Source organism: Zea mays, chromosome 3 (genome assembly GCF_902167145.1).
Source record: "Zea mays cultivar B73 chromosome 3, Zm-B73-REFERENCE-NAM-5.0, whole genome shotgun sequence".
Lineage (NCBI taxonomy): Eukaryota > Viridiplantae > Streptophyta > Magnoliopsida > Poales > Poaceae > Zea > Zea mays.
In genome coordinates, this window is record NC_050098.1 from 210,198,905 (window position 1) to 210,225,232 (window position 26,328).

At 46.8% G+C, this 26,328-nt stretch overlaps 1 protein-coding gene and 1 long non-coding RNA gene across 4 annotated transcripts; one reads left to right on the forward strand and one right to left on the reverse strand.

The window, feature by feature from the left end:
• Positions 1 to 10,339: 10,339 nt before the first annotated feature.
• Positions 10,340 to 18,363, forward strand: LOC118476751 (uncharacterized). Its single transcript, XR_004857361.1, has 2 exons — positions 10,340 to 14,953; positions 15,038 to 18,363. It is a non-coding gene; the product is annotated as an uncharacterized lncRNA (long non-coding RNA).
• Positions 18,089 to 25,643, reverse strand: LOC100501463 (uncharacterized). 3 transcript variants are annotated; one of them, XM_035966025.1, is made up of 4 exons: positions 24,648 to 25,643; positions 23,840 to 23,858; positions 21,670 to 21,749; positions 18,089 to 19,729 (listed from the first exon to the last, which is right to left on the reverse strand). In XM_035966025.1, exons 1-4 carry the CDS (start codon positions 24,858 to 24,860, stop codon positions 18,437 to 18,439), a joined length of 1,605 nt encoding a protein of 534 aa, XP_035821918.1. In that variant the 5' UTR covers positions 24,861 to 25,643; the 3' UTR covers positions 18,089 to 18,436. The 3 variants fall into 3 exon arrangements, with proteins under 3 accessions (XP_035821918.1, XP_035821917.1, NP_001183100.1); XM_035966024.1 differs by lacking the exons at positions 23,840 to 23,858; positions 24,648 to 25,643 and having other exon boundaries at positions 21,670 to 22,814; NM_001196171.1 differs by lacking the exons at positions 21,670 to 21,749; positions 23,840 to 23,858 and having other exon boundaries at positions 18,090 to 19,729; positions 24,540 to 25,037.
• Between the last annotated feature and the right edge of the window lie 685 nt (positions 25,644 to 26,328).

Sequence of the window (26,328 nt, forward strand, 5' to 3'; positions counted from 1 at the left end):
GACTGACAACAAGTCACGATCAACCACCGAGTTCAGCCTCGGGTGCAACAGGAAGCTCCGCCTCGCCCGACCTCAGGCTCCAGCCTCGGGAGGAGGTTTCCGCCTCGCTCGACCTCAGGCTTCGGCCTCGAGAGGAGGTCTTCGCCTCGCCCGACCCCTGGACTTGGCCTTGACCCCGATCTCGAGAGGAATCACGTCCTCGCCCGACCCCGGCCTCGGCCTCAAGAGAAGTCTTCGCCTTGCCCGACCTTGGGCTCAGACCGACCGCGCCAACAGGGGATATATCATTACCCTATTCCTAGCCTGCTCAGGCTACAAGGAACAAGACCAGCGTCCCATCTGGCTTACCCCGGCGACGGGTAATGATGGTTCCCCACGTGCACCATGACGCCGGTGGCTCTCAGCCCCTTACGGTAGCAAGGAGACGTCAGCAAGATCCTTGCCGCACTGCCAGCTGTGCTCCTACAGGACTCAGGCGCTCCTCCGACGGCCATGCCATCACATGTACAGGGCCCAAGCTCTCCCCCAACAGCCACGTTGGCATGTACACAGGGCTTAGGCACTCCACTGCCGGACACGTTAGCGCATAGCTACGCCCCCCGTTGTATGTCTGGACCCTCTCCTTGCGTCTATAAAAGGGAGGTCCAGGGCCATCCTGAGGGGGCTTCGCGCGAGGGGAAGGGGCGGACGAACAGGTTCCCGCACTCTGTCTCTCTCTCTCTCTCCCTCACGCGACGCGCTTGTAACCCCTACTACGAGCGGCACCCCTGGTGCAGGATAATACGAGGTTTGTCCCACCTCCCGTGTTCCATCCCGCGCCAACCCATCTGGGCAGGGGCACACAGCGATTTGACTCGTCGGTCCAGGGACCCCCTGGGTCCAAAACGCCGACAGTTGGCACGCCAGGTAGGGGCCTACTGTGTGTTAACGAACACCTTCCTGTTGAGTTCCAGATGGGGAGTCTTCAGCAACCTCTTCAACCCGGGACGGTGCTCCGCTTCGGGAGTCTCGAGTTCATGTCCCTCGACGGTAGCTACGACATGGTACTTCTTCCCCCGCGGCGTGACGACAACGACGGTCTCCGACTCGCCCGGCGGCGGCGAGCTCGGCGGCAGCATCTCCCCGCGGCGGAAGAGGAGCGCTCCGCTCGTCCTCGCCACCCTCCTCACCGGAGGAGGCGGAGACGAGGCAAACATGGCCACGCAGGAGGCGGCACCTTGACGACTGTCGCACCAGAGCGAGTCGACGACGCCGGCACTCCCCCGGGGGACATGTCGGGCATTGTCCTCGCACCTGAGACGATGGCGGGTGTCACTTCCCCACGACGTGTCAGCCCCAAGCGGACTGATGACGACAGCACCCTCGCAAAGGATCTGCTGGGCGTTACTCTCGTACCTGAGATGACGGTGTGCTCCACCTCGGACGTGACCTCATCGCTGTCCATCGACCAAGATGTACTGTCCGTTTTCCATCCCGTACCTTTCGGATTCAGCTTCGATCCACCTAGCGACCCCGCTACGGTGACCGCCTTCGTAAAGGCGTATCCAAACCTTCCGGGTACCACATGTGGTCGACCTGGGACCGACTGACAGCCGTCTCAACCTTTGGACCGGCAGGTTCCGAGGAAGAGGACGACCCCGACTCCGGTTGGGATTTCTCTGGCCTCGGTGACCCTGGTGCCATGCGGGACTTCATGACCGCATGTGACCACTGCCTCTCTGGTTGTTCTGACGATGGTCGTGACGAAGGTTACGGCCCAAGTCACGAATGTTTCCACGTCGATCAGGGAGATCACAACGAAGGCAACCACCTCGGTATGCCGGAGGTTGACGATCCCCCTGGGCCCGCATCTCGCATTGACATCCTGCGGGAGCTAGCTGTGGTCCCAGTCCCTGTGGGGGGTCAGGACATACAGCTCAAGAAAATTCGTGAGATGCAGGCCCGGGTCGACGGAGAAGCAGGCCGGCTTGTGCAGCTCCGACAGAACATCGAGCAGGAGTGGGCAGGCCGAACACTCGTCGGAGAAGCCTGTCATCGGGCCGAAGACATCCGGCGCTGCCTCGTCGACAGTGCTAGGGCAGTGCTGCCCCCGGCCGTCAGCGGGTCCGGCCAGGACCTAGCTGCAGCAGCGATGCTACTCCGAGCCATGCCGGAACCATCCACCACCGAGGGATGGCTCATCCAGGGCAAACTCAAGGGTCTCCTGGAAGGCGCCGCAGTTCGACGAGCCGAGAGCTCCACCTCCCGGAGGCGAGTTGACCCCTCGGAGCATCACACGGTGTCCCCCGACGCATTCGAGAAGCCTCGGTCCATCCCGAGCGCACACGGGACGAGGCGCCTGCCGCTCGGGATCGCCTCGGCAACGAGCACCACCATCTCGACCATCGAGCCTGCCTCGACGAGAAGGTGCGCCGAGGCTACCATCCCAGGCGTGGGGGATGTTGCAATAGCGAGGAGGATCACAGTCCTTCGCCCGAACCACCCGGTCCGTGGGTCTTCAGCCGGGCCATACGACGAGCACTGTTCCCTGCCCGTTTCTGAGCCCCGACTACCATCACCAAGTACTCGGGGGAGACGAGGCCGGAGCTGTGGCTCGCGGACTACTGACTGGCATGCCAGCTGGGAGGGGCGGATGATGACAACCTCATCATCCGTACTCTACCCCTTTTCCTCTCCGACGCCGCCTGAGCCTGGCTGGAGCATCTGCCTCCTGCGCAGATCTCCGACTGGGACGATCTGGTCAAGGCTTTCGCGGGAAACTTCCAAGGCACGTATGTGCGCCCTAGGAACTCGTGGGATCTCTGAAGCTGCCGTCAGCAGCCAGGGGAGTCCCTCCGAGAGTACATCCGGTGGTTTTCGAAGCAGCGCACCGAGCTGCCCAACGTTACCGACTAGGATGTCATCGGGGCTTTCCACGCCGGCACAACATGCCGAGACCTGGTGAGCAAACTGGGGCACAAGACTCCCACCCGTGCGAGCGAACTGATGGACGTCGCCACCAAGTTCGCCTCGGGTCAAGAGGCGGTCGAAGCCATCTTCCGAAAAGCCACGGTGGAGTAAGGAAGGTAATGCAGGAATTGTTTAAGCACAGTGAGGTTGGGCGGTAGACATCATCGTCCAACATTCCAAAGTTTTTGATACACTTCATAATAAGTTTTTCACTGTGAAATGCCCCTAGCCTTAACATTTTTAGTCATCTTCCCGCATCTCACTGAAGCCTTGACAATTGGGCGTATCTCTGCTAGTTTGTTGAATTGGGCGTATCTCTGCTAGTACGTCGCCACCAAGTTCGCCTCAGCACCCAGTTACCTCTTGAATGATTAGTGATACCGAATGGCTATGTGCTTAGTGCGGCTGTGTTCAACGGGATTATCTGCCATGCGGATTGCACTCTCATTATCACATAGGAGAGGGACTTTGCTAAATTTGTAGCCATAGTCCCTAAGGGTTTGCCTCATCCAAAGCAATTGCGCGCAACAATGGCCTGCGGCAATGTACTCGGCTTCGGCGGTAGAAAGAGCTACTGAGTTTTGTTTCTTTGAAGCCCAAGACACCAGGGATCTCCCTAGAAACTGACAAGTCTCTGATGTGCTCTTTCTATCAATCTTACACCCTGCCCAATCAGCATCGGAATATCCTAATAAATCAAACGAGAATCCCTTGGGGTACCAAAGACCAAACTTAGGTGTTTGAACTAAATATCTCAAGATTCTCTTCACGGCCCTAAGGTGAACTTCCTTAGGATCGGCTTGAAATCTTGCACACATGCATACGGAAAGCATAATATCCAGTCGAGATGCACATAAATAGAGTAAAGATCCTATCATCGACCGATATACCTTTTGATCTACGGATTTACCTCCCGTGTCGAGGTCAAGATACCCATTGGTTCCCATGGGTGTCTTGATGGGCTTGGCATCCTTCATTCCAAACTTGGTGAGTATATCTTGAATGTACTTCGTTTGGCTGATGAAGGTGCCCTCTTGGAGTTGCTTGACTTGGAATCCTAGAAAATACTTCAACTCCCCCATCATAGACATCTCGAATTTTTGAATCATGATCCTACTAAACTCTTCACAAATATATTTGTTAGTAGACCCAAATATGATATCATCAACATAAATTTGGCATACAAACAAATAATTTTCAATTGTTTTAGTAAAGAGAGTAGGATCGGCTTTGCCGACTTTGAAGCCATTAGTGATAAGAAAATCTCTTAGGCATTCATACCATGCTCTTGGGGCTTGCTTGAGCCCATAAAGCGCCTTAGAGAGTTTGTAAACATGATTAGGATACTCACTATCTTCAAAGCCAGGAGGTTGCTCAACATAGACCTCTTCCTTGATTGGTCCATTCAGGAAGGCACTCTTCACGTCCATTTGATAGAGCTTAAAGCCATGGTAAGTAGCATAGGCAAGTAATATACGAATTGACTCAAGCCTAGCTACGGGTGCATAGGTTTCACCAAAATCCAAACCTTCGACTTGTGATACTCTTTGGCCACAAGTCGTGCCTTGTTCCTTGTCACCACACCATGCTCATCTTGTTTGTTGCGGAAGACCCACTTGGTTCCTACAACATTTTGGTTAGGACGTGGAACCAAATGCCATACCTCATTCATTGTGAAGTTGTTGAGCTCCTCTTGCATCGCCAGCACCCAATCCAAATCTTGAAGTGCTTCCTCTACCCTATGTGGCTCAATAGAGGAAACAAAAGAGTAATGTTCACAAAAATGAGCAACACGAGATCGAGTGGTTACCCCCTTATGAATATCGCCGAGGATGGTGTTCACGGGGTGATCTCGTTGGATTGCTTGGTGGACTCTTGGGTGTGGCGGCCTTGGATCTTCATCATCTTCTTTGTCTTGATCATTAGCATCTCCCCCTTGATTATTGTCCTCCTCTTGAGGTGGCTCATCTTCTTGATCTTCTCCTTCATCATCTTGAGCCTCATCCTCATCTTGGGTTGGTGGGGATGCTTGCATGGAGGAAGATGGTTGATCTTGTTCTTGTGGAGGCTCTTCGGGTTCCTTAGGACACACATCCCCAATGGACATGTTCCTTAGCGCGATGCACGGAGCCTCTTCATCATCAAATTCATCAAGATCAACTTGCTTTACTTGAGAGCCGTTAGTCTCATCAAACACAATGTCACAAGAGACTTCAACTAGTCCAGTGGACTTGTTAAAGACTCTATATGCCCTTGTGTTTGAGTCATAACCAAGTAAAAAGCCTTCTACAGCCTTAGGAGCAAATTTGGATTTTCTACCTCTTTTAACAAGAATAAAGCATTTGCTACCAAAGACTCTAAAATATGAAACATTGGGCTTTTTACCGGTGAGGAGTTCATACGATGTCTTCTTGTGGATTCGGTGTAGATATAACCGGTTGATGGCGTAGCAAGCGGTGTTGATCGCGTCGGCCCAAAACCGATCCGAAGTCTTGTACTCATCAAGCATGGTCCTTGCCATGTCCAATAGAGTTCTATTCTTCCCCTCCACTACACCATTTTGTTGTGGCATGTAGGGAGAAGAGAACTTATGCTTGATGCCCTCCTCCTCAAGAAAGCCTTCAATTTGAGAGTTCTTGAACTCCGTTCCATTGTCGCTTCTTATTTTCTTGATCCTCAAGCCGAACTCATTTTGAGCCCGTGTCAAGAATCCTTTCAAAGTCTCTTGGGTTTGAGATTTATCCTGTAAAAAGAATACCCAAGTGAAGCGAGAATAATCATCCACAATAACAAGACAGTACTTACTCCCGCTGATGCTTATGTAAGCTATCGGGCCGAATAGGTCCATGTGAAGGAGCTCGAGTGGCCTGTCAGTCGTCATGATGTTCTTGTGTGGATGATGAACGCCAACTTGCTTCCCTGCTTGGCATGCGCTACAAATCCTGTCTTTCTCAAAATGAACATTGGTTAGTCCCAAAATGTGCTCTCCCTTTAGAAGCTTGTGAAGATTCTTCATTCCAACGTGGGCTAGTCGGCGATGCTAGAGCCAACCCATGTTAGTCTTAGCAATTAAGCAAGTGTCGAGTTTAGCTCTATTAAAATCAACTAAGTATAGCTGACCCTCTAACACTCCCTTAAAAGCTACTGAATCATCACTTCTCCTAAAGACAGTAACACCTGTATCCGTAAAAAGACAGTTGTAACCCATTTTGCATAATTGAGAAACAGATAGCAAGTTGTAATCTAAAGAATCTACAAGAAAAACATTGGAAATAGAATGGTCAGGTGATATAGCAATTTTACCCAATCCTTTGACCAAACCTTGATTTCCATCCCTGAATGTGATCGCTGTTTGGGGATCTTGGTTTTTCTCATAGGAGGAGAACATCCTTTTCTCCCCGGTCATATGGTTTGTGCACCCGCTGTCAATGATCCAACTTGAGCCCCCGGATGCATAAACCTACAACACAAATTTAGGCCTTGTTCTTAGGTATCCAAACGGTCTTGGGTCCTTTTACATTAGAAACAAGCACCTTGGGTACCCAAACACAAGTCTTGGAGCCCTTGTGTTTGCCTCCAACATATTTGGCAACTACCTTGCCTGATTTGTTAGTTAGCATATAAGAAGCATCAAAAGTTTTGAATGAAACATTATGATCATTTGATGCAGTAGGAGTTTTCTTCTTAGGCATTTTAACATGTGTAGAACGCCTAAAGCTAGAAGCCTCATTCTTGTAAATAAAAGCATGGTGAGAATGCGTCTTCTTTGCATGAATTCTCCTAATCTTATCCTCAGGATAACCAGCAGGATACAAAATATAACCCTCGTTATCCTGAGACATGGGAGCTTTGCCCTTAACAAAATTGGACAATCTTTTAGGAGGGGCATTAAGCTTGACATTGTCTCCCTATTGGAAGCCAATGCCATCCTTAATGCCAGGGCGTCTCCCACTATAGAGCATGCTTCTAGCAAATTTAAATTTTTCATTTTCTAAGTCATGCTCATTGATTTTAGCAGTTAATGTAGCTATGTGATCATTTTGTTGTTTAATTAGAGCAAGGTGATCATGAATAACATCTACATTAACATCTCTACATCTAGTGCAAATAGAAACATGTTCAACGGTAGATGTAGAGGGTTTGCAATCATTTAATTCAACAATCTTAGCATGTAAAATAGCATTCTCATCTCTAAGATTGGAAATAGAAGCATTGCAAACATCTAAGTCTTTAGCCTTAGCAATTAATTTTTCATTCTCATTCCTAAGGCTAGCAAGAGATTCATTCAACATGTCAATCTTAGCAATTAGACTAGCATTATCATTTCTAAGATTAACAATAGAATCATCACAAACATTTGATTTCTCAACCTTAGCAATCAATTTGGCATTTTCATTTCTAAGGCTAGAAATAGTGTCATGGCAAGTGCTTAGCTCACTAGTTAATTTTTCATTTTTCTCTACCTCCTGAGCATAAGAATTTTTAGTCTTAACATGCTTCTTGTTTTCCTTAATAAGGAAGTCCTCTTGGCTATCCAAGAGTTCATCCTTCTCATGAATAGCACTAATTAATTCATTCAATTTTTCCTTTTGTTGCATGTTAAGATTGGCAAAAAGAGTAAGCAAATCATCCTCATCATCACTAGAATAGCCTCATCACTAGATGTTGCATATTTAGTGTAGGATCTTAATTTTACCTTCTTCTTCTTGCCATCCTTCGCCATAAGACACTTGTGGCCGACATTGGGGAAGAGAAGACCTTTATTGACGGTGATGTTGGCGGCGTCCTCGTCGTCGGAGGAGTCGGTGGAGCTCTCATCGGAGTCCCACTCCTGGCAAACATGGGCATCACCGCCTTCTTCTTGTAATACCTCTTCTTCTCCTTCTTCTTCCCCCTCTTGTCGTTATCCCTGTCACTATCACTAGATAAAGGGCATTTAGCGATAAAATGACCGGGCTTACCACACTTATAGCATACTTTCTTGGAGCAGGATTTGTAGTCTTTCCCCCTCCTTTGCTTGAGGATTTGGCGGAAGCTCTTGATGATGAGCGCCATCTCCTTATTATCGAGCTTGGAGGCGTCGATGGGGACCCTACTCGGTGTAGAGTCTTCTTTCTTCTCCTCCGTTGCCTTGAATGCAACGGGTTGTGCCTCGGGTACGGAGGAGGAGGCGCCTTGCTCGATGATCTTCTTGGAGCCTTTGATCATCAACTCAAAGCTCACAAATTTCCCTATCACTTCCTCGGGAGACATTAGTTTATATCTTGGATCACCACGAATTAATTGAACTTGAGTAGGGTTAAGAAATACGAGTGATCTAAGAATAACCTTGACCATCTCATGGTCATCCCATTTGGTGTTCCCGAGGTTGCGCACTTGGTTCACCAAGGTTTTTAGCCGGTTGTACATGGCTTGCGGATCTTCTCCTTGGTTGAGCATAAAACGACCAAGCTCCCCCTCGATCGTTTCCCTCTTGGTGATCTTGGTCACCTCGTCTCCTTCATGCGCGGTTTTGAGCACATCCCAAATCTCTTTGGCGCTCTTCAACCCTTGCACCTTGTTATACTCCTCTCGACTTAGAGAGGCGAGGAGTATAGTGGTGGCTTGGGAGTTGAAGTGCCGGATTTAGGCAACTTCGTCCGAATCATAGTCTTCATCCCCCGGTGATGGTACCTGCACTCCCAACTCAATAACATCCCAAATACTAGTGTGGAGTGAGGTTAGGTGGTGTCTCATTTTATCACTCCACATATTATGATCTTCACCATCAAACATAGGTGGTTTGCCTAATGGGACGGAAAGTAAAGGAGTACATTTTGAAATACAAGGGTAGCGTAGGGGGATCTTACTAAACTTCTTGCGCTCATGGCGCTTAGAAGTTATGGACGGCGCGTCGGAGCCAGAGGTGGATGACGACGAAGAATCGGTCTCGTAGTAGACCACCTTCTTCATCTTCTTTTTCTTGTCGCCACTCCGATGCGACTTGTGAGGAGGTGATTCCTCCTTCTTGTTGTGGGACTCTCCCGATGGAGCCTTCCCGTGGCTTGTGGCGGGCTTCTCGCCAGTCACCATTTCCTTCTTGGCGTGTTCTCCCGACATTCGAGCGGTTAAGCTCTAATGAAGCACCGGGTTCTGATACCAATTGAAAGTCGCCTAGAGGGGGGGGTGAATAGGCGGAATCTAAAAATTATAAACTTAAGCACAACTACAAGTCGGGGTTAGCGTTAGAAATATAATCGAGTCCGAAAGAGAGGGAGAAAACAAATCACAAGAAAATAAGGAGTGAGACGCGGTGATTTGTTTTACCGAGGTTCGGTTCTTGCAAACCTACTCCCCGTTGAGGTGGTCACAAAGACCGGGTCTCTTTCAACCCTTTCCCTCTCTCTCAAACGGTCACTTAGACCGAGTGAGCTTCTTTCCTTGATTTCCCGGGTCACTTAGACCCCGCAAGGACCACCACACAATTGGTGTCTCTTTCTTTGCTTACAAGGTTTTGAAAGTAAGAATGAGATAAAGAAGAAAGCCAACCAAGCAACAAGAGCAACAAAAGAACACAGGTCGATCTCCTCATAAGTCCTAAGAACTAGAGTTGAATTGGGGACTTTGATTCGATCGGAGGCTTTGATTTGTGTCTTGGAGTGTTGTGTATTGCTCTTGTATTGAATGAGGTGTAGTGAATGCTTGGATGCCTTTAAGAGTGGTGGTTGGGGGGGTATTTATAGCCCCAACCACCAATATGGCCGTTGGTGAAGGCTTCTGTCGAATGGCGCACCAGACAGTCCGGTGTGCCACCGGACACTGTCCGGTGCGCCAGCCATGTCACCAGGCCGTTGGGTTCCGACCGTTGAAGCTTCTGACAACTGGGCCACCGGACAGTCCGGTGGTGCACCGAACAGGTTCTGTTCACTGTCCGGTGCGCCTTCTGGCGCCTGCTCTGACTTCTGCAAACGCAGGCGCGCACTGTTTGCTTTTACTGTTGCTTACAGACGATCGTTGGCACGTAGTAGCCGTTGCATCGTTGGCACACCGGACAGTCCGATGAATTATAGCGGAGCGGCCTCCCCAAATTCCCGAGGCTGGCAAGTTTGATTTGATGCTCCCTGGTGCACCAGACACTGTCCGGTGGCACACCGGACAGTCCGTTGCGCCAGACCAGGGCTGCCTCCTGTTTACTTTGCTCCTTTGTTTTGAACCCTTTCTTTTATCTTTGTATTGGTTTGTTGTGAACCTTTGGCACCTGTAGAACATTTATTCTAGAGCAAGTCAGTCCAATAATTTGTGTTGAGCAATTCTGAAAGTTCCCTTTGCCTAGGAACAGGATCTGGATGTCGCCTATAGGGGGGGTGAATAGGTGAATAAAAATTATCACTTTAAAACTGTCTCAAAATGCCCTGCACTTCAAATATAACTTGTACCATAGATAAGTGTTGGAGTGCAGATATAAAAAGTGAGTAAGACAGAGAGTCAGCACACAATACAGAGCGAAGCACATAGACGTAAGAATTTATCCCGAGGTTCGGCCAAGCCTGAAATGCTTGCCTAGTCCTCGTTGGAGTTAGCCACACTTGGGCTTGGAGTCTATTTCAACTCCTTCCTTCGTTTGCTCAGATCTGTCAGTATGACAGATAGAGACTTCCACTATGTTGAGTTGGGTTACAACAAAACCGCGGCTGCTTACAATCTTCTTGACAGCACTCCGGCAGAGTAACAATGCGATCAAGACTTTGCTCTAGCTCTTTGCAGCACCTCTCCACTCTCTAAAGGCTTATAACTTTGCCTTCACACAAACTAGAGATATATACACGAGAGTGAGAGAGAGAATCGATCCGAGTGATGTATACAATTGTTGGCTGCACTTGTGTGTTTGTTGAAGTCGCCTAGGGGTCCCTTTTATAGACCCAAGGGGCCTAGGAGCCGTTGGAATCCATTTTATAAGGCAATACTTGCTTTCTGTCGGGTGGCGCACCGGGCAGTCCGGTGCACCACCGAACAGGTCCTGTAGCTTGTCCGGTGCGCGATCCCCTTCCAAATCGGGCTCACTTGACCGTTGGAGCAACGGTCGCCTTGGCTCACCGGACACTGTCCGGTGCACACCGGACAGTCCGGTGCACACCGGACAGTCGGGTGCACCAACTATCCGTTGGCCCAGGCCACGCGTCGCCCGCTGATCGCGCTGCCAACCGTTGGCGCAGTCGACCGTTGGCTCACCGGGTAGTCCGGTGCACCACCGGACAGTCCGGTGAATTATAGTCGTACGCCGCCAAACTTCTCCTGAGAGCGGCCTGTTCACCGGAGTTCAGTCTAGTGCACCGGGCACTGTCCGGTGCACCACCGGACAGTCCGGTGTGCCAGACTGAGCTGAGTCTTGGCTGTACACAGCCAAGCCTTTTGTATCTCTTTTCTTCTTTTCTCTGTTTCTAATACTTAGACAAATATATTAGTACACAAAAACCAATGTACTAAGTCTCGAAACATACCTTCTCTTTGATTTTCACTTCTTTAGTATTTGGCATGATTGAGATTTATGTTGGACTCATAAACCATCAAGTCAGCTTGACTTGATCTAGATTGACATTTCTGAGCTCCAACATCCTGCAAAGGTCACATAGAATATCTCCAATCATAGGAACAACCCAAACTAAAGGTCAAGGTGCACTTAGCTCTTTTGGGCTGCTTTCAGTTCTGATTTTGACATTGGTTCTCCTTCCAGTGTCCTTGTTCACTTTTTGAGCTTGGTCTTGAGCCTTATGACTTACACCACATAATTGTAGACATTACCTCATTGGTTGTAAGTCATGTCCTTATGTAGTGTTCCTTGATGCACCATAACTCTTCTTAACTCGATCAACCTCGATTCCACAAGTCTCCTTCTTCACCCCTCGCTTTGGGTTCCTGGTCTCCTTGACTTTCTCCCGTGCACTCGGTACCTCGAAGCTCTTCTTGCTTTCATCCTTGGTTTGATCGGTTGTCTCCAAGTTATGCATATCAAGTCTCACTTAAGCAATGTCCATCTTTCTTGTGATGTCCATTATCTATAGATAATTCCGTCTTTGGACCATCACACCTGTTTACTTGTGTTGAACCCTGTTAGCTTTGCATTCAGCACCTGTTCAACACTTAACACACTTGTTAGTCCTTTAATTGGGTTGTCATCCAAACACCAAAACCCACAAGAGAGATTTCAATCTCCCCCTTTTTGGTGATTGACAGCAACACAATTTAAGCTTACATAAGAATAAGATTTAAAGCACAATTTTTGAATTCTAAGTTTATAGAATGCTCCCCCTAAATATGTGTATACATCAAATCTTAAATTTGGCCTTATATGCCAAATTGCACATACTTAGGCTAATTCGAAGCACTACTATACCTTAGCACCTGTGGGATGCATTTTGTCACTAATTAAACTGTGATGCGTATGACACATAAATGCACAGAATCAGAGTTAAACACCAATTGAATAGATATACCACAGAAATATCAGCCTACCACTATTCACCATTAATATACCAAATTAAAACTATTTTAAAGCACCAGAACCACATGAATATCTATTACAGGATAAACACAGTAGATACTAAATGATTCATATCAACGGAAGCACTGATTTTGCATTATCGCCATATAATACAATAAGAAGCATAAGAAGTATCAACTAACACATTTTTCCTTAAGACTCAAGGAAACCCCTTTAGGATAAGCTTTCCTCTCAGGTTGAGATAAGCTTTAATGCACAATTTCTCCCCCTTTGACATCAAACACCAAAACCATATTCAAGCAAGAACATAGAACGATGTCAAGGGACAGCAGGGTATTGAGCAGGTAAATTTTAACACACTAACATTACTCCCCCTTACACATTGAACATATGCAACACACGCATTTGGAGGAGAGTTAAGATACATATACACAAAAGATCAATACTTCCTTTTGTAACTTTACCATGTTGTGGTGTACTTTCCATCTTGAAAGTTTAATCTCTAGGGAGCTTCTCCACACTTGTGTCTGATCCTTTATCCTAACCTTCTCGGAGGTACCCAAGTCCTGATTGCTCTATTTCTTGCTCATCTTCCCCTTTCCACCTTGAGACTATACAAGATCACTCAAGAAGCAATTTAGTCTCAAAAGACACAAGTTATGTGTGCTCCCCCTAAAGTTGTGCAACAAGTATTTGAATGACTTGCACTTTGCACATTCTAGCATCCTCAGAACAAGAGGGGATCACAACATATCTTGGTCTAGACATAATCTATCAATTTCATCACAAGGAGATACCAACTGGATATATGACATAATACAACTTGTGACTAGTGGAAACGATGCATGCCTCAAGATATATAACATTTTACAAGCAACCTAGGCACGCTTCACACGTGATGATCATTGCAACACATACACCAATTGAAAGATGATAAGATCATGCATATAAAGTACAATGTCTAACCATACCAAGATTAAGAATTACTTCATTTTAAGTGCACCAAAGGAAACAACATTTTAGGGCATAAGGCACCTAAGCCAAGATACTATCAATTGAAAGGCAAGAACATAGCTATGATCACAATCAACAAAACTTCAAGATTTTTAATGAAATTGCATAGTTCTATTCTCCATACCTTTGCCTTTACCTGAATCTCCATGAGAGCACTTGTTGTCACCAACTTAGGGCTCCTTTTGCTCATGCACCTCATAGCTCAAGAAGGTGCATTAGGCACAACATGGATTTGGTATACACATAGTACCAACATAGGGTAATTATGTGAACATGGACTAAACAAGATGTCATGCTTGCACATAGGTTAATCATTAAAAAACCATATAGCATGATTCACAAAAAGATACAGGTTTATCCATGAACACAAAAAGAGTTAATCATGGTAATTATATCAAATGAAAAGCTACCCATTGAATAATTCAAAAGATATAACATCTAGAACGCACAATCATGATTAAGCAAGCATTATTATGAATTTGAAGATCATGAACCATTGATAACACATGCAATCTCAAAAGCATAACTACTCCTAGGATAGGTAGCACAACAATCCAACTTAAGAGCAATACTGATTATCAATAATGTACTTAATGTACTTAAGATACACGGGTACCATCCTTTGGAGAGCAAGTTGCAGATTCTCATCAAGGTCCTTTGCTTGATTCACCAATAATGATTACGGACCTCTACAACTTATTTCACTTGAGATGAACATGGGATTAGTATTGCACAATAATTCAACCTTGGGTCAATGAATAGACAATAAAAATTAACAGCTTAAGCATAGAATTTGAATTAACCGTCTTAAGCTCTCCCATGGTCTCCAGTCCATCTCGAGGCACCTGCATGGTCTAGTTGGCACAGTTTGGTACCCATCTCGGGATGGGTCCATAACGATCATTCATAAGAGCTTTTGGTACCCAAATAGCAATTTTGCTAGTTCTAGGTGATCTCATTACTGATCTAGCACAAGTGTATGGTTTGGGTCTCCTAAGTGAATGAGATTGAGATAGATTTACTTGCTTAGGAACCTTACCCTTTTTACATACCTTGGATAGATGACCCTGCTCACCACACTTGTAGCAGAAGCGTTGCTTAACCTGACATGACGCTTGCTGTTTGTCTTCTTTCTTAGTGGGGGTCATCCCGGAGAGTGCACGTGCTTTATTTATCATTAGCGGACAAGAAGTGATCGTATGGTTCTTGTCATTGCATCCGAAGCATCTCCTTATCCCTTCATCCTTGTCGTTGTATGGACACGACACAATGAGGTGTCCTGACTTATTGCACTTAAAGCACCTCCTTTTCCCTTTTCTATTTTGTTCTTGGATGACATAGAGAAATGGCCAGTGCAAACAACATGACTAATTGAATCTTTACCTTTTTCCAAGTTCATGTTGATTTCGTCATTTTTAGCATTAGGAACATCCTTCTTATGGAGCTTAACACTTGCTGCAGTTTTTCCCGTCTCAAGCTTCTTCACCACGCGCCCGTGGATATCTTGAGAAGGTTGAACAATGCGTCTTCTCCTTAGTTGCTTTGTTTTCTTGTTCCTTTCTTTATTGATGGGCACTTTTTCTTTTGATCCTGCAGCTTGATGCTCATCCAAGAGTTGGCTTTCTTTTGAGCAACCAGGGTTAGCACATGGTGATATATTATCTAGATGTGCACGTGTGCAAGAATGAGGTTCATATGAATTTAGGTTTGCAACTACAACCTCATGAGCAATATCAAGCATGATATGTCTATCCAAAAGATTATCATGATAATAAGACAATATCATATTTTTCAGTAAGAGCAAGTTTATCATGATTTAGCAATTCTACATGCCTCTCAAGCATAGCATTTTCCATTTTAAGTTGAGCAACACAAGATAAATCATCATCATTATTTCTTTGCCAATTAAAACTGAATCATACCGTTGGACCAAATCATCATGAGAGCACTTTAGCTCCTCATGTTCTTTGGTCATCTTCTCTAGGCTGTCGTTGGTTTTGATGAGAGTGTCCTCTAGCCTGAGAAGCGTCTCGCCTTGTTCCTTGTTCCTTCTCAACAGCTTAACCAAGAGCGCTTTGTCTTCTTTGTTGAGATGGGTGTAGAAAGGACGAATCTCCTCTTCTTCCACATCGTCGGTCTCATTTTCCCTGTCATTATTGTCAGTGGAAGCAAAACAGGAAAATGTACCTTGTGATGATGTAGACTCCTCATCCTCATATTCCTCCTCATCATCGCTTTCATCTCTACTTTCATCGTTAGCAGCGGAATAGAATATCATGTCTCAAAATGCCCTGCACTTCAAATATAACTTGTACCATAGATAAGTGTTGAAGTGCAGATATAAAAAGTGAGTAAGACAAGGAGTCAGCACACAATACAGAGCGAAGCACACAGACGCAAGAATTTATCCCGAGGTTTGGCCAAGCCTGAAATGCTTGCCTAGTCCTCGTTGGAGTTAGCCACACCTGGGCTTGGAGTCTATTTCAACATCTTCCTACGTTTGCTCAGATCTGTCAGTATGACAGATAGAGCCTTCCACTATGTTGAGTTGGGTTACAACAAAGCCACGGCTGCTTACAATCTTCTTGACAGCACTCCGGCAGAGTAACAGTGCGCTCAAGACTTTGCTCTAGCTCTTTGCAGCACCTCTCCACTCTCTAAAAGCTTATAACTTTGCCTTCACACAAACTAGAGAGATATACACGAGAGTGAGAGAGAGAATCGATCCGAGTGATGTATACAATTGTTGGCTGCACTTGTTTGTTTGTTGAAGACGCCTAGGGGTCCCTTTTATAGACCCAAGGGGTCTAGGAGCCGTTGGAATCCATTTTGGAAGGTAATACTTGCTTTCTGTCGGGTAGCGCACCGGACAGTCCGGTGCACCACCGGACAGGTCCTGTAGCTTGTCCGATGCGCGATCTCCTTCCAAATCGGGCTCACTTGACCGTTGGAGCAACGGTCGCCTTGGCTCACCGGACACTGTCCGGTGCACACCGGACAATCCGGTGGACCAACTATCCGTTGGCCTAGGCCACGCGTCACCCGCTGATCGCGCTGCCGACTGTTGGCGCAGTCGACCGTTGGCTCACCGGACAGTCCGGTGCACCACTAGACAGTCCGGTGAATTATAGTCGTATGCCGCCAAACTTCTCCCGAGAGCAGCCTGTTCACCGGAGTTTAGTCTAGCGCACTGGGCACTGTCTGGTGCACCACCGGACACTGTCCGGTGCACCACCGAACAGTCCGGTGTGCCAGACTGAGCTGAGTCTTGGCTGTACACAACCAAGCCTTTTGCATCTCTTTTCTTTTCTTGTTTTCTCTATTTCTAATACTTAGAAAATATATTAGTACACAAAAACCAATGTACTAAGTCTAGAAACATACCTTCTCTTTGATTTTCACTTCTTTAGTATTTGGCATGATTGAGATTTATGTTGGACTCATAAACCATCAAGTCAGCTTGACTTGATCTATATTGACATTTCTGAGCTCCAACATCCTGCAAAGGTCACATAGAATATCTCCAATCATAGGAACAACCCAAACTAAAGGTCAAGGTGCACTTAGCTCTTTTAGGCTGCTTCCAGTTCTGATTTTGACATTGGTTCTCCTTCTAGTGTCCTTGTTCACTTTTTGAGCTTGGTCTTGAGCCTTATGACTTACACCACATAATTGTAGACGTTACCTCATTGGTTGTAAGTCATGTCCTTATGTAGTGTTCCTTGATGCACCATAACTCTTCTTAACTCGATCAACCTCGATTTCGCAAGTCTCCTTCTTCACCCCTCGCTTTGGGTTCCTGGTCTCCTTGACTTTCTCCCGTGCACTCGGTACCTCGAAGCTCTTCTTGCTTTCATCCTTGGTTTGAACGGTTGTCTCCAAGTTATGCATATCAAGTCTCACTTAAGCAATGTCCATCTTTCTTGTGATGTCCATTATCTATAGATAATTCCGTCTTTGGACCATCACACCTGTTTACTTGTGTTGAACCCTGTTAGCTTTGCATTCAGCACCTGTTCAACACTTAACACACTTGTTAGTCCTTTAACTGGGTTGTCATCCAAACACCAAAACCCACAAGAGAGCTTTCAAATTCAACCACCAAAATTTATTTAGGAAAAGGTTTGATCCTATTTCCCTTTCACCGATACCATGTCAGGCACGACCACCATGTAGTCTCATAGCTTTAGGCCTAGCCACCTAACGCAAAACACCTCTAGGTCTAGTAGCACGTCTCTGAATAGGAGGATCATGCACATCATGAGAAGATTGTTGCATGTCCCTACTGCTCTCTCGCATATCTCTTCCTCCTAACAAAACACAACCAAGTGAATACTCTTAGTGGTACCTCACCTCTCTCTTAGGCGGAGTCTTTTTGTGGGAAAGGGTCATCTTGGGTGGCTGTGGTGCTCTAGAAAGGGGATCACTAGAGATATCGGGCAAAGTATCAAGTGGCTTCTTTAGATGGTTAGGTTTGGACAACCACACTTGTTTTTGAGGTGGGGCTCTTGGAGGCTCCTCAAACACTCTACTCTCAGCTGGGATGGCAGATTTAGGTGGAGGGAATTTGATAGGATGAGAAGTGGCTGCTGAATGCCTGTTGTATGCCTTCCTTTTGTGTTCAATTAGTAAAGTTTTGCTGCTGTATGCCTGTAATAAGAACAAATCATATTCATTCAGAATACATGAGCCAGCTAGCTAGCTAGCTAGCTAGCAAGTACATGTTCATTTGACTGGAAGTATACATGACACATTAACGTAAAGCCTACAGTGTACTGAGGTCCAGCTTGGCTCTAGGAAGCCTTTTTTTGTTTTGTTTTTGTTGAATCTGTTTTTCCCTTTAATGTAGTACTATAAAAAAACCTGATTTATCATGACTATTGCCCATGCGATCGATACAATTAAGGCTACGAATAATTTAATGAAATATTATGACTTTAATTTGGATCACAGGCACTGACAGTCGTCTGGCTGTGTTGGTGACTCTCATGAGAGTCAGGAGGGTGTCGTGGTGCCAACGTAGCCGAAGCCGACGATAAAGGCCGCCGCCGATTGCAGGAGTAGGTACATGTAGTAGTGGTCGCGGCCAAAGAAGACAATGTCGTAGACAGCGCAATAGAGCAAGCACACCCCCATCGCGAGCTCCAGCACATGCATCTCCCGTCTCGTGCTGCAGCACCTGCTCCGGACCAGCTGCTGTTTCTTCTTCTTCGCGACTACAGCCGCAGCTGCCTTGCTACTGCCGAGCTTGTCGGTGACCACCCACTCGTTGGCGCGGCTGGCCTCCAGCAGGCCGATGATGGCGGCCTTAGAGCGGTGCATGGACATGACGTTCTCGAAGAGGATCCAGAAGATGAGCAGGTGGCAGGACCTGGGCGTGCAGGCGGCGTTGAGCAGCGTGATGAGCGCCGGCACGTACATGGCCACATACTTGGGCAGGCGCACGTCTCCCTGCACCAGCACGCAGGCCGGGATGACGACGCAGTAGAAGAGGAAGGTGACGAGATGCGCCACCACCTTCCTGACGAAGAAGAAGGCATAGAGGAGGTGGAACTTCTTCCCCAGCGACACCCGGTCGCTGCGGAGGATCTCAGGGAGCACCTTGCGGAATAGGTTGGCCGGGCCGCACGACCACCGGTGCTGCTGGTAGCGGTACGCCTTGAAGGTGCTGGGCAGCTCGTTGCGCACGACCAGGTCGCCCACGTAGACGAAGCGCCAGCCGCGGAGGCTAGCGCGCACGGCCAGGTCCATGTCCTCCACGGTGGTGCGCTCCTTCCAGCCGCCCGCGTCCGCCAGCGCGGCGACGCGCCACACCCCGGCCGTGCCGTTGAAGCCGAAGAAGGCGTGGCAGGCGGAGCCCACCTCCTGCTCCACGGCGAAGTGGTAGTTGAGGGACATCTCCTGGATGCGCGTGAGGATGCACTCATCAGCGTTGACGTAGCGCCAGCGCGCCTGCACCAGCCCCACCCCGGGGTCCCGCTGCAGCAGCGGCACGGTGCGGCGGAGGAAGTCGGAGTCCGGCTGGAAGTCGGCGTCGAAGATGGCCACGAACTCGCAGTCCCTGGCGTAGTGCTTCTTGAGGCCCTCGCGCATGGCGCCCGCCTTGTACCCGTTGCGGTTGCTGCGGTTCTCGTAGCAGATGCGCACGCCCTTGCGCGCCCACCGCGCGCACTCCACCTCCACCAGCTCCCTGATGGCGGGGTTCGTGGAGTCGTCCAGCACTTGAATCACCAGCCTCTCCGATGGCCATGACATCCCGCACGCCGCTCCGATGGACAGCCGGTACACCTGCACACAATGCGCGTGTTTTTTCCCATCGGTCAAATGGTCATTGGCATTATTTAAATTTAATTTTGCGCTCTCAGATATTCATCATTTCTGTTCTTTTTTCTCCCCATTGGATTTCGATTAGGCTTTGTTTGTTCCATTGGAATTGAATTTAATTTTAATAATTATAATTTAGATAAAACTAATTAAGTTCATATATTAATATATGTAATATATTTATATATTATCCTAAATCATATGAGAGAGATAGTTATATACTACATTTATGTTATATCGAAGCAAGTAGAAGAGAGTGTTATAAGTTGTACATCAGAAAAATAGCATGTAAATTTATAGAATCAATTTCCATTTCTCACCCCATGAATTTGAGATAGGCTTGTATGATAACTTTGGAAAGTGGTGGAATATCAAATTCTAAAAAAATAGCCTATTCCATTAGTAAGATTCCAATTCCTCAAAATGAAAGGAAACAAACGGGACCTTAATGATTCCCGCCCGCTAGCATCCTCTGTTTTCCTGATACATTTTCATCCCAGACAGGCTATCAACAAATCGTGAGAGTTGACCGATTAATGCATATCTAACCTCCTCGCCTACAGTTACACTAACTTTGACTAAATATATACAGAACAATATTAATATTTATTGTATATAATTAGTATCATCTGTACATAGATAGGGGCGGATCAAAGGGGCACAGTGGGTCAATGGTCCCCTCAATTTTTTATAACCTCTTATTCTAGCATTCATTCAATGTTAAGTGTAGAAATAAATAGGTAGGCTAAAACAATCTTATCTTGGGCCTCCTCGTTAGATCGGTCTAGTCCTCATGATTCTCATACTCCTTCTCATGCTAGTCCTTGCATTTATCCATCCAATCCCGTTCTTCCTAACGCGGCACACCGAGCCGGTCTGCCCTGATGCCTCGTTCCTGACGCACGACATCGCCCAACCTCGCTGGTCGTCGTCGCAACGTCGGCCTGCTCGACAAACCCGATCTCCCTCTCATTGCGATGATGCAACTAGTTCCCTGCTGACAGACAAGTTTTGCGAACCAACGATCCCTAACTCTCAGCTTGAGACTGTCACCTGACCTCGCCCCCTTCGGACACCCCGGCCCCTCAAGAGAGATCAACATTCCACAAGATATGCACGCCTCGATTCGGTCGGCACACAAGGAGTTTTTTTATGAAATCGGTCGCTAGTTTTTTTACGACCTTGTTTGATTATGTCACGCGGTCTTATTGGCTCCCATGAATTCTCGTACTCACATAGATAGTAGAATTTATTATCATAATAAATTTATTTGTAGATACAAGTATTGCTAATATTTTTTATATGGCTAATTAAGTCAAAAAGAAATAATTGACATGAGTATCGTAGCGGTACTTATTTCGGGACTGAGGCACATGCAAAAATAAACGCTTAAAAGAAGTGTTGTAATTAATATAATACTCACTCATCATGCAATATATAATTCATCTCTGTGTCTTTTAATTATCGTGGAGCGAATAAAAAGAGATTTAAAAAGGGAGGAAACGCACCCAAAGTAAAGAAAAACAAAGTAGCTTTTATTAGTCTGTAGCTTGTACGTGTCAATTAATGAGAAAGAGAATATATGTCATGCAGCAAGAACTGACTGCACACGAGAAATGCGCAGGCATGCAACGTGCTTTGGGTTGATCGATCATCGACCACGCTACGCATGCATGGAAAGATGGACCCCTTTCAGTTGTTTTGCGTGCAGGCTTCATGCACGCTTGCTTGCTTAAAACAAACAAGTAGTAGTACTATACTAGCAGCAGTATCATACCATACCGGTGCACATTTATTGTGTGCCACCAATCAATCAACAGCTAGCTAGTACGATCGAGAGGTAGAAGCAGAATACGAACTGCAACTGCAACTGCAAGCAACAATCAATAAGAGGTCTCGCTCACCTGTCCCTCGTTGAACATGGGGATCTGGACGAGGACCATGGGGCAGCAGCGGCCGGCGTCAGCCTCCAGGTCGTCGTCGTCGTCCAGCACGCGCTGCCCGTCACCGGCGACGCGGTGGCGCCGGCGCCGGCGCAGCCAGAGCCCCGTGACCACGGCCGCCATGTACAGGCGCTCGAGGAAGAGCATCAGCGACATGGCGGCGCAGATGTACACGGCCAGCTGCAGCGCTGGAACCACCACGGACCACCGCACCGCCTGCCAGGCCGCGCGCACGAACGACGGCGGCGTCGCCGCACCCAGCCCGCCGCCGAGCCTCCCCATGGCCTGCCCTTAGCTACACAGGCAGCTGCTCCTCCTGCTTGCGCTCGCCGATTAATAACCAACAAGAACGGTCGTCGTCGGCGGCGGCGCGTGTAGGCCCGCAGCGGCAACAGGCATGGATCCGGCCGGCCTGGTCCGGTCGCAGGGGTCGTATAGTACGGTGCAAGTACGTACGTGTACTATGGACTGACGAAGAGGGTCGATCTTTGTGTGTGTGTGTATTTATACCCAAATCCATCCTGGATTCTTCTACGACGATATACGATCAATTAATTTCGACATGTACATCAGTACAGTGCAGTACAGTGTAGTATGCTGGTATATACATCATCTGCCTTCTCCGGCCAGCCGGGCCAGCTAGCGATCGACTAGCGCTAGTAGTGTGCTGGGACTGGGAGTGGGACGACGCTGGCCGCTTCGATCCATGCATCGATCTGTGCTGTCACCGCTCAGTAGTACGTGCAGTGCTTTGCTTTGCGATGATGGTGCTTTTTTTGGCTGGCGTACGCGTCATGAACGTGTGGATGTTTATGTGTGTATTGCGTACTCCAGCCTTGGATGGAAACACTGGATGTGCGGTACAGCTAGTCCGGTGCGTATATGGCCGATGGTGTACACGTGCACGCGTACACGTACGACGCAGCCATGCATGCGTGTCATCGATGAGTTGTCTGTGGCCGCAGCCCACGGCACATTGACATTTCGAGGAGCCCATTGTGGCTCGCACAGCTAGCTAACACAAGCACAAGGAGTTAATGCAGCTGCAGTACCCTACGCGACTTGATAAATAATAAATGTAAATGTAAATACAGAGATATCCTTCCCCATCCTTGCGATATCCGTGTGTGTATATATATATATATATAGGTAGATAGATAGATAGATATATATCTATCTATCTATATATATAGATATATATATATATATATATCTATCTATCTATCTATCTATCTATATATATATATATATATCTATCTATATATATATATAGATAGATATATATATAGATAGATATATATATATATCTATCTATCTAAGTTCGAGATATACATACAGGTATAGATACACACGTAGTGGCTCCTGTGGCATGGCATATCGCAGTACGTACTATCTCCGCCTAGGGATACAATTTCAGCTCTACTCGAAGTCAAAATATCTTTTAGTTTGATTGAATTTATATAAAAAAATACTGGTAGGACTAGTTTGAGAGCCACAAAACCAGATGGGATAATAGACCCTCTTATTCAAAAATTAAATAATTTTAGCCCCTCCGATATACCCTTCGGTTTTGTGGCTTCTAAACTAGACCTTCGTTCTAACCGGCGTACGGATGTACTGTAAAATTTAAATATATATTTGATTACCAATCTAGTAGTATTATTACTCTACCCTTTTCAAAACAAGTGCACACTTTGGTCCACAAAAATTCAAACACTTTTAAGTCTGATAAGTATCTTTTTACAAAGTACTCATACATGTCAGTAGAGGTACAATTTTCGATGGCCAAAGCCACCATAAATAAACCCTGAATAGTTGGACATTACTTATTTTTCAATATCTTAGGGTTTATTTCCAACGACAACGTCGGCCTGCTCGACAAACCCGATCTCCCTCTCATTGCGATGATGCAACTAGTTCCCTGCTGACAGACAAGTTTTGCGAACCAACGATCCCTAACTCTCAGCTTGAGACTGTCACCTGACCTCGCCCCCTTCGGACACCCCGGCCCCTCAAGAGAGATCAACATTCCACAAGATATGCACGCCTCGATTCGGTCGGCACACAAGGACTTTTTTATGAAATCGGTCGCTAGTTTTTTTACGACCTTGTTTGATTATGTCACGCGGTCTTATTGGCTCCCATGAATTCTCGTACTCACATAGATAGTAGAATTTATTACCATAATAAATTTATTTGTAGATACAAGTATTGCTAATATTTTTTTATATGGCTAATTAAGTCAAAAAGAAATAATTGACATGAGTATCGTAGCGGTACTTATTTCGGGACTGAGGCACATGCAAAAATAAACGCTTAAAAGAAGTGTTGTAATTAATATAATACTCACTCATCATGCAATATATAATTCATCTCTGTGTCTTTTAATTATCGTGGAGCGAATAAAAAGAGATTTAAAAAGGGAGGAAACGCGCCCAAAGTAAAGAAAAACAAAGTAGCTTTTATTAGTCTGTAGCTTGTACGTGTCAATTAATGAGAAAGAGAATATATGTCATGCAGCAAGAACTGACTGCACACGACAAATGCGCAGGCATGCAGCGTGCTTTGGGTTGATCGATCATCGACCACGCAACGCATGCATGGAAAGATGGACCCCTTTCAGTTGTTTTGCGTGCAGGCTTCATGCACGCTTGCTTGCTTAAAACAAACAAGTAGTAGTACTATACTAGCAGCAGTATCATACCATACCGGTGCACATTTATTGTGTGCCACCAATCAATCAACAGCTAGCTAGTATGATCGAGAGGTAGAAGCAGAATACGAACTGCAACTGCAACTGCAAGCAACAATCAATAAGCGGTCTCGCTCACCTGTCCCTCGTTGAACATGGGGATCTGGACGAGGACCATGGGGCAGCAGCGGCCGGCGTCGGCCTCCAGGTCGTCGTCGTCGTCCAGCACGCGCTGCCCGTCACCGGCGACGCGGTGGCGCCGGCGCCGGCGCAGCCAGAGCCCCGTGACCACGGCCGCCATGTACAGGCGCTCGAGGAAGAGCATCAGCGACATGGCGGCACAGATGTACACGGCCAGCTGCAGCGCCGGAACCACCACGGACCACCTCACCGCCTGCCAGGCCGCGCGCACGAACGACGGCGGCGTCGCCGCACCCAGCCCGCCGTCGAGCCTCCCCATGGCCTGCCCTTAGCTACACAGGCAGCTGCTCCTCCTGCTTGCGCTCGCCGATTAATAACCAACAAGAACGGTCGTCGTCGTCGGCGGCGCGTGTAGGCCCGCAGCGGCAACAGGCATGGATCCGGCCGGCCTGGTCCGGTCGCAGGGGTCGTATAGTACGGTGCAAGTACGTACGTGTACTATGGACTGACGAAGAGGGTCGATCTGTGTGTGTGTGTGTGTGTGTATTTATACACAAATCCATCCTGGATTCTTCTACGACGATATACGATCAATTAATTTCGACATGTACATCAGTACAGTGCAGTACAGTGTAGTATGCTGGTATATACATCATCTGCCTTCTCCGGCCAGCCGGGCCAGCTAGCGATCGACTAGCGCTAGTAGTGTGCTGGGACTGGGAGTGGGACGACGCTGGCCGCTTCGATCCATGCATCGATCTGTGCTGTCACCGCTCAGTAGTACGTGCAGTGCTTTGCTTTGCGATGATGGTGCTTTTTTTGGCTGGCGTACGCGTCATGAACGTGTGGATGTTTATGTGTGTATTGCGTACTCCAGCCTTGGATGGAAACACTGGATGTGCGGTACAGCTAGTCCGGTGCGTATATGGCAGATGGTGTACACGTGCACGCGTCCACGCACGACGCAGCCATGCATGCGTGTCATCGATGAGTTGTCTGTGGCCGCAGCCCACGGCACATTGACATTTCGAGGAGCCCATTGTGGCTCGCACAGCTAGCTAACACAAGCACAAGGAGTTAATGCAGCTGCAGTACCCTACGCGACTTGATAAATAATAAATATAAATGTAAATACAGAGATATCCTTCCCCATCCTTGCGATATCCGTGTATATATATATATAGGTAGATAGATAGATAGATAGATAGATATATCTATCTATCTATCTATCTATCTATATATATAGATATATATATATATCTTTCTATCTATCTATCTATCTATCTATATATATATCTATCTATATATATAGATAGATATATATATAGATATATATATATCTATCTATCTAAGTTCGAGATATACATACAGGTATAGATACACACGTAGTGGCTCCTGTGGCATGGCATATCGCAGTACGTACTATCTCCGCCTAGGGATACAATTTCAGCTCTACTCGAAGTCAAAATATCTTTTAGTTTGATTGAATTTATATAAAAAAATACTGGTAGGACTAGTTTGAGAGCCACAAAACCAGATGGCATAATAGACCCTCTTATTCAAAAATTAAATAATTTTAGCCCCTCCGATATACCCTTCGGTTTTGTGGCTTCTAAACTAGACCTTCGTTCTAACCGGCGTACGGATGTACTGTAAAATTTAAATATATATTTGATTACCAATCTAGTAGTATTATTACTCTACCCTTTTCAAAACAAGTGCACACTTTGGTCCACAAAAATTCAAACAATTTTAAGTCTGATAAGTATCTTTTTACAAAGTACTCA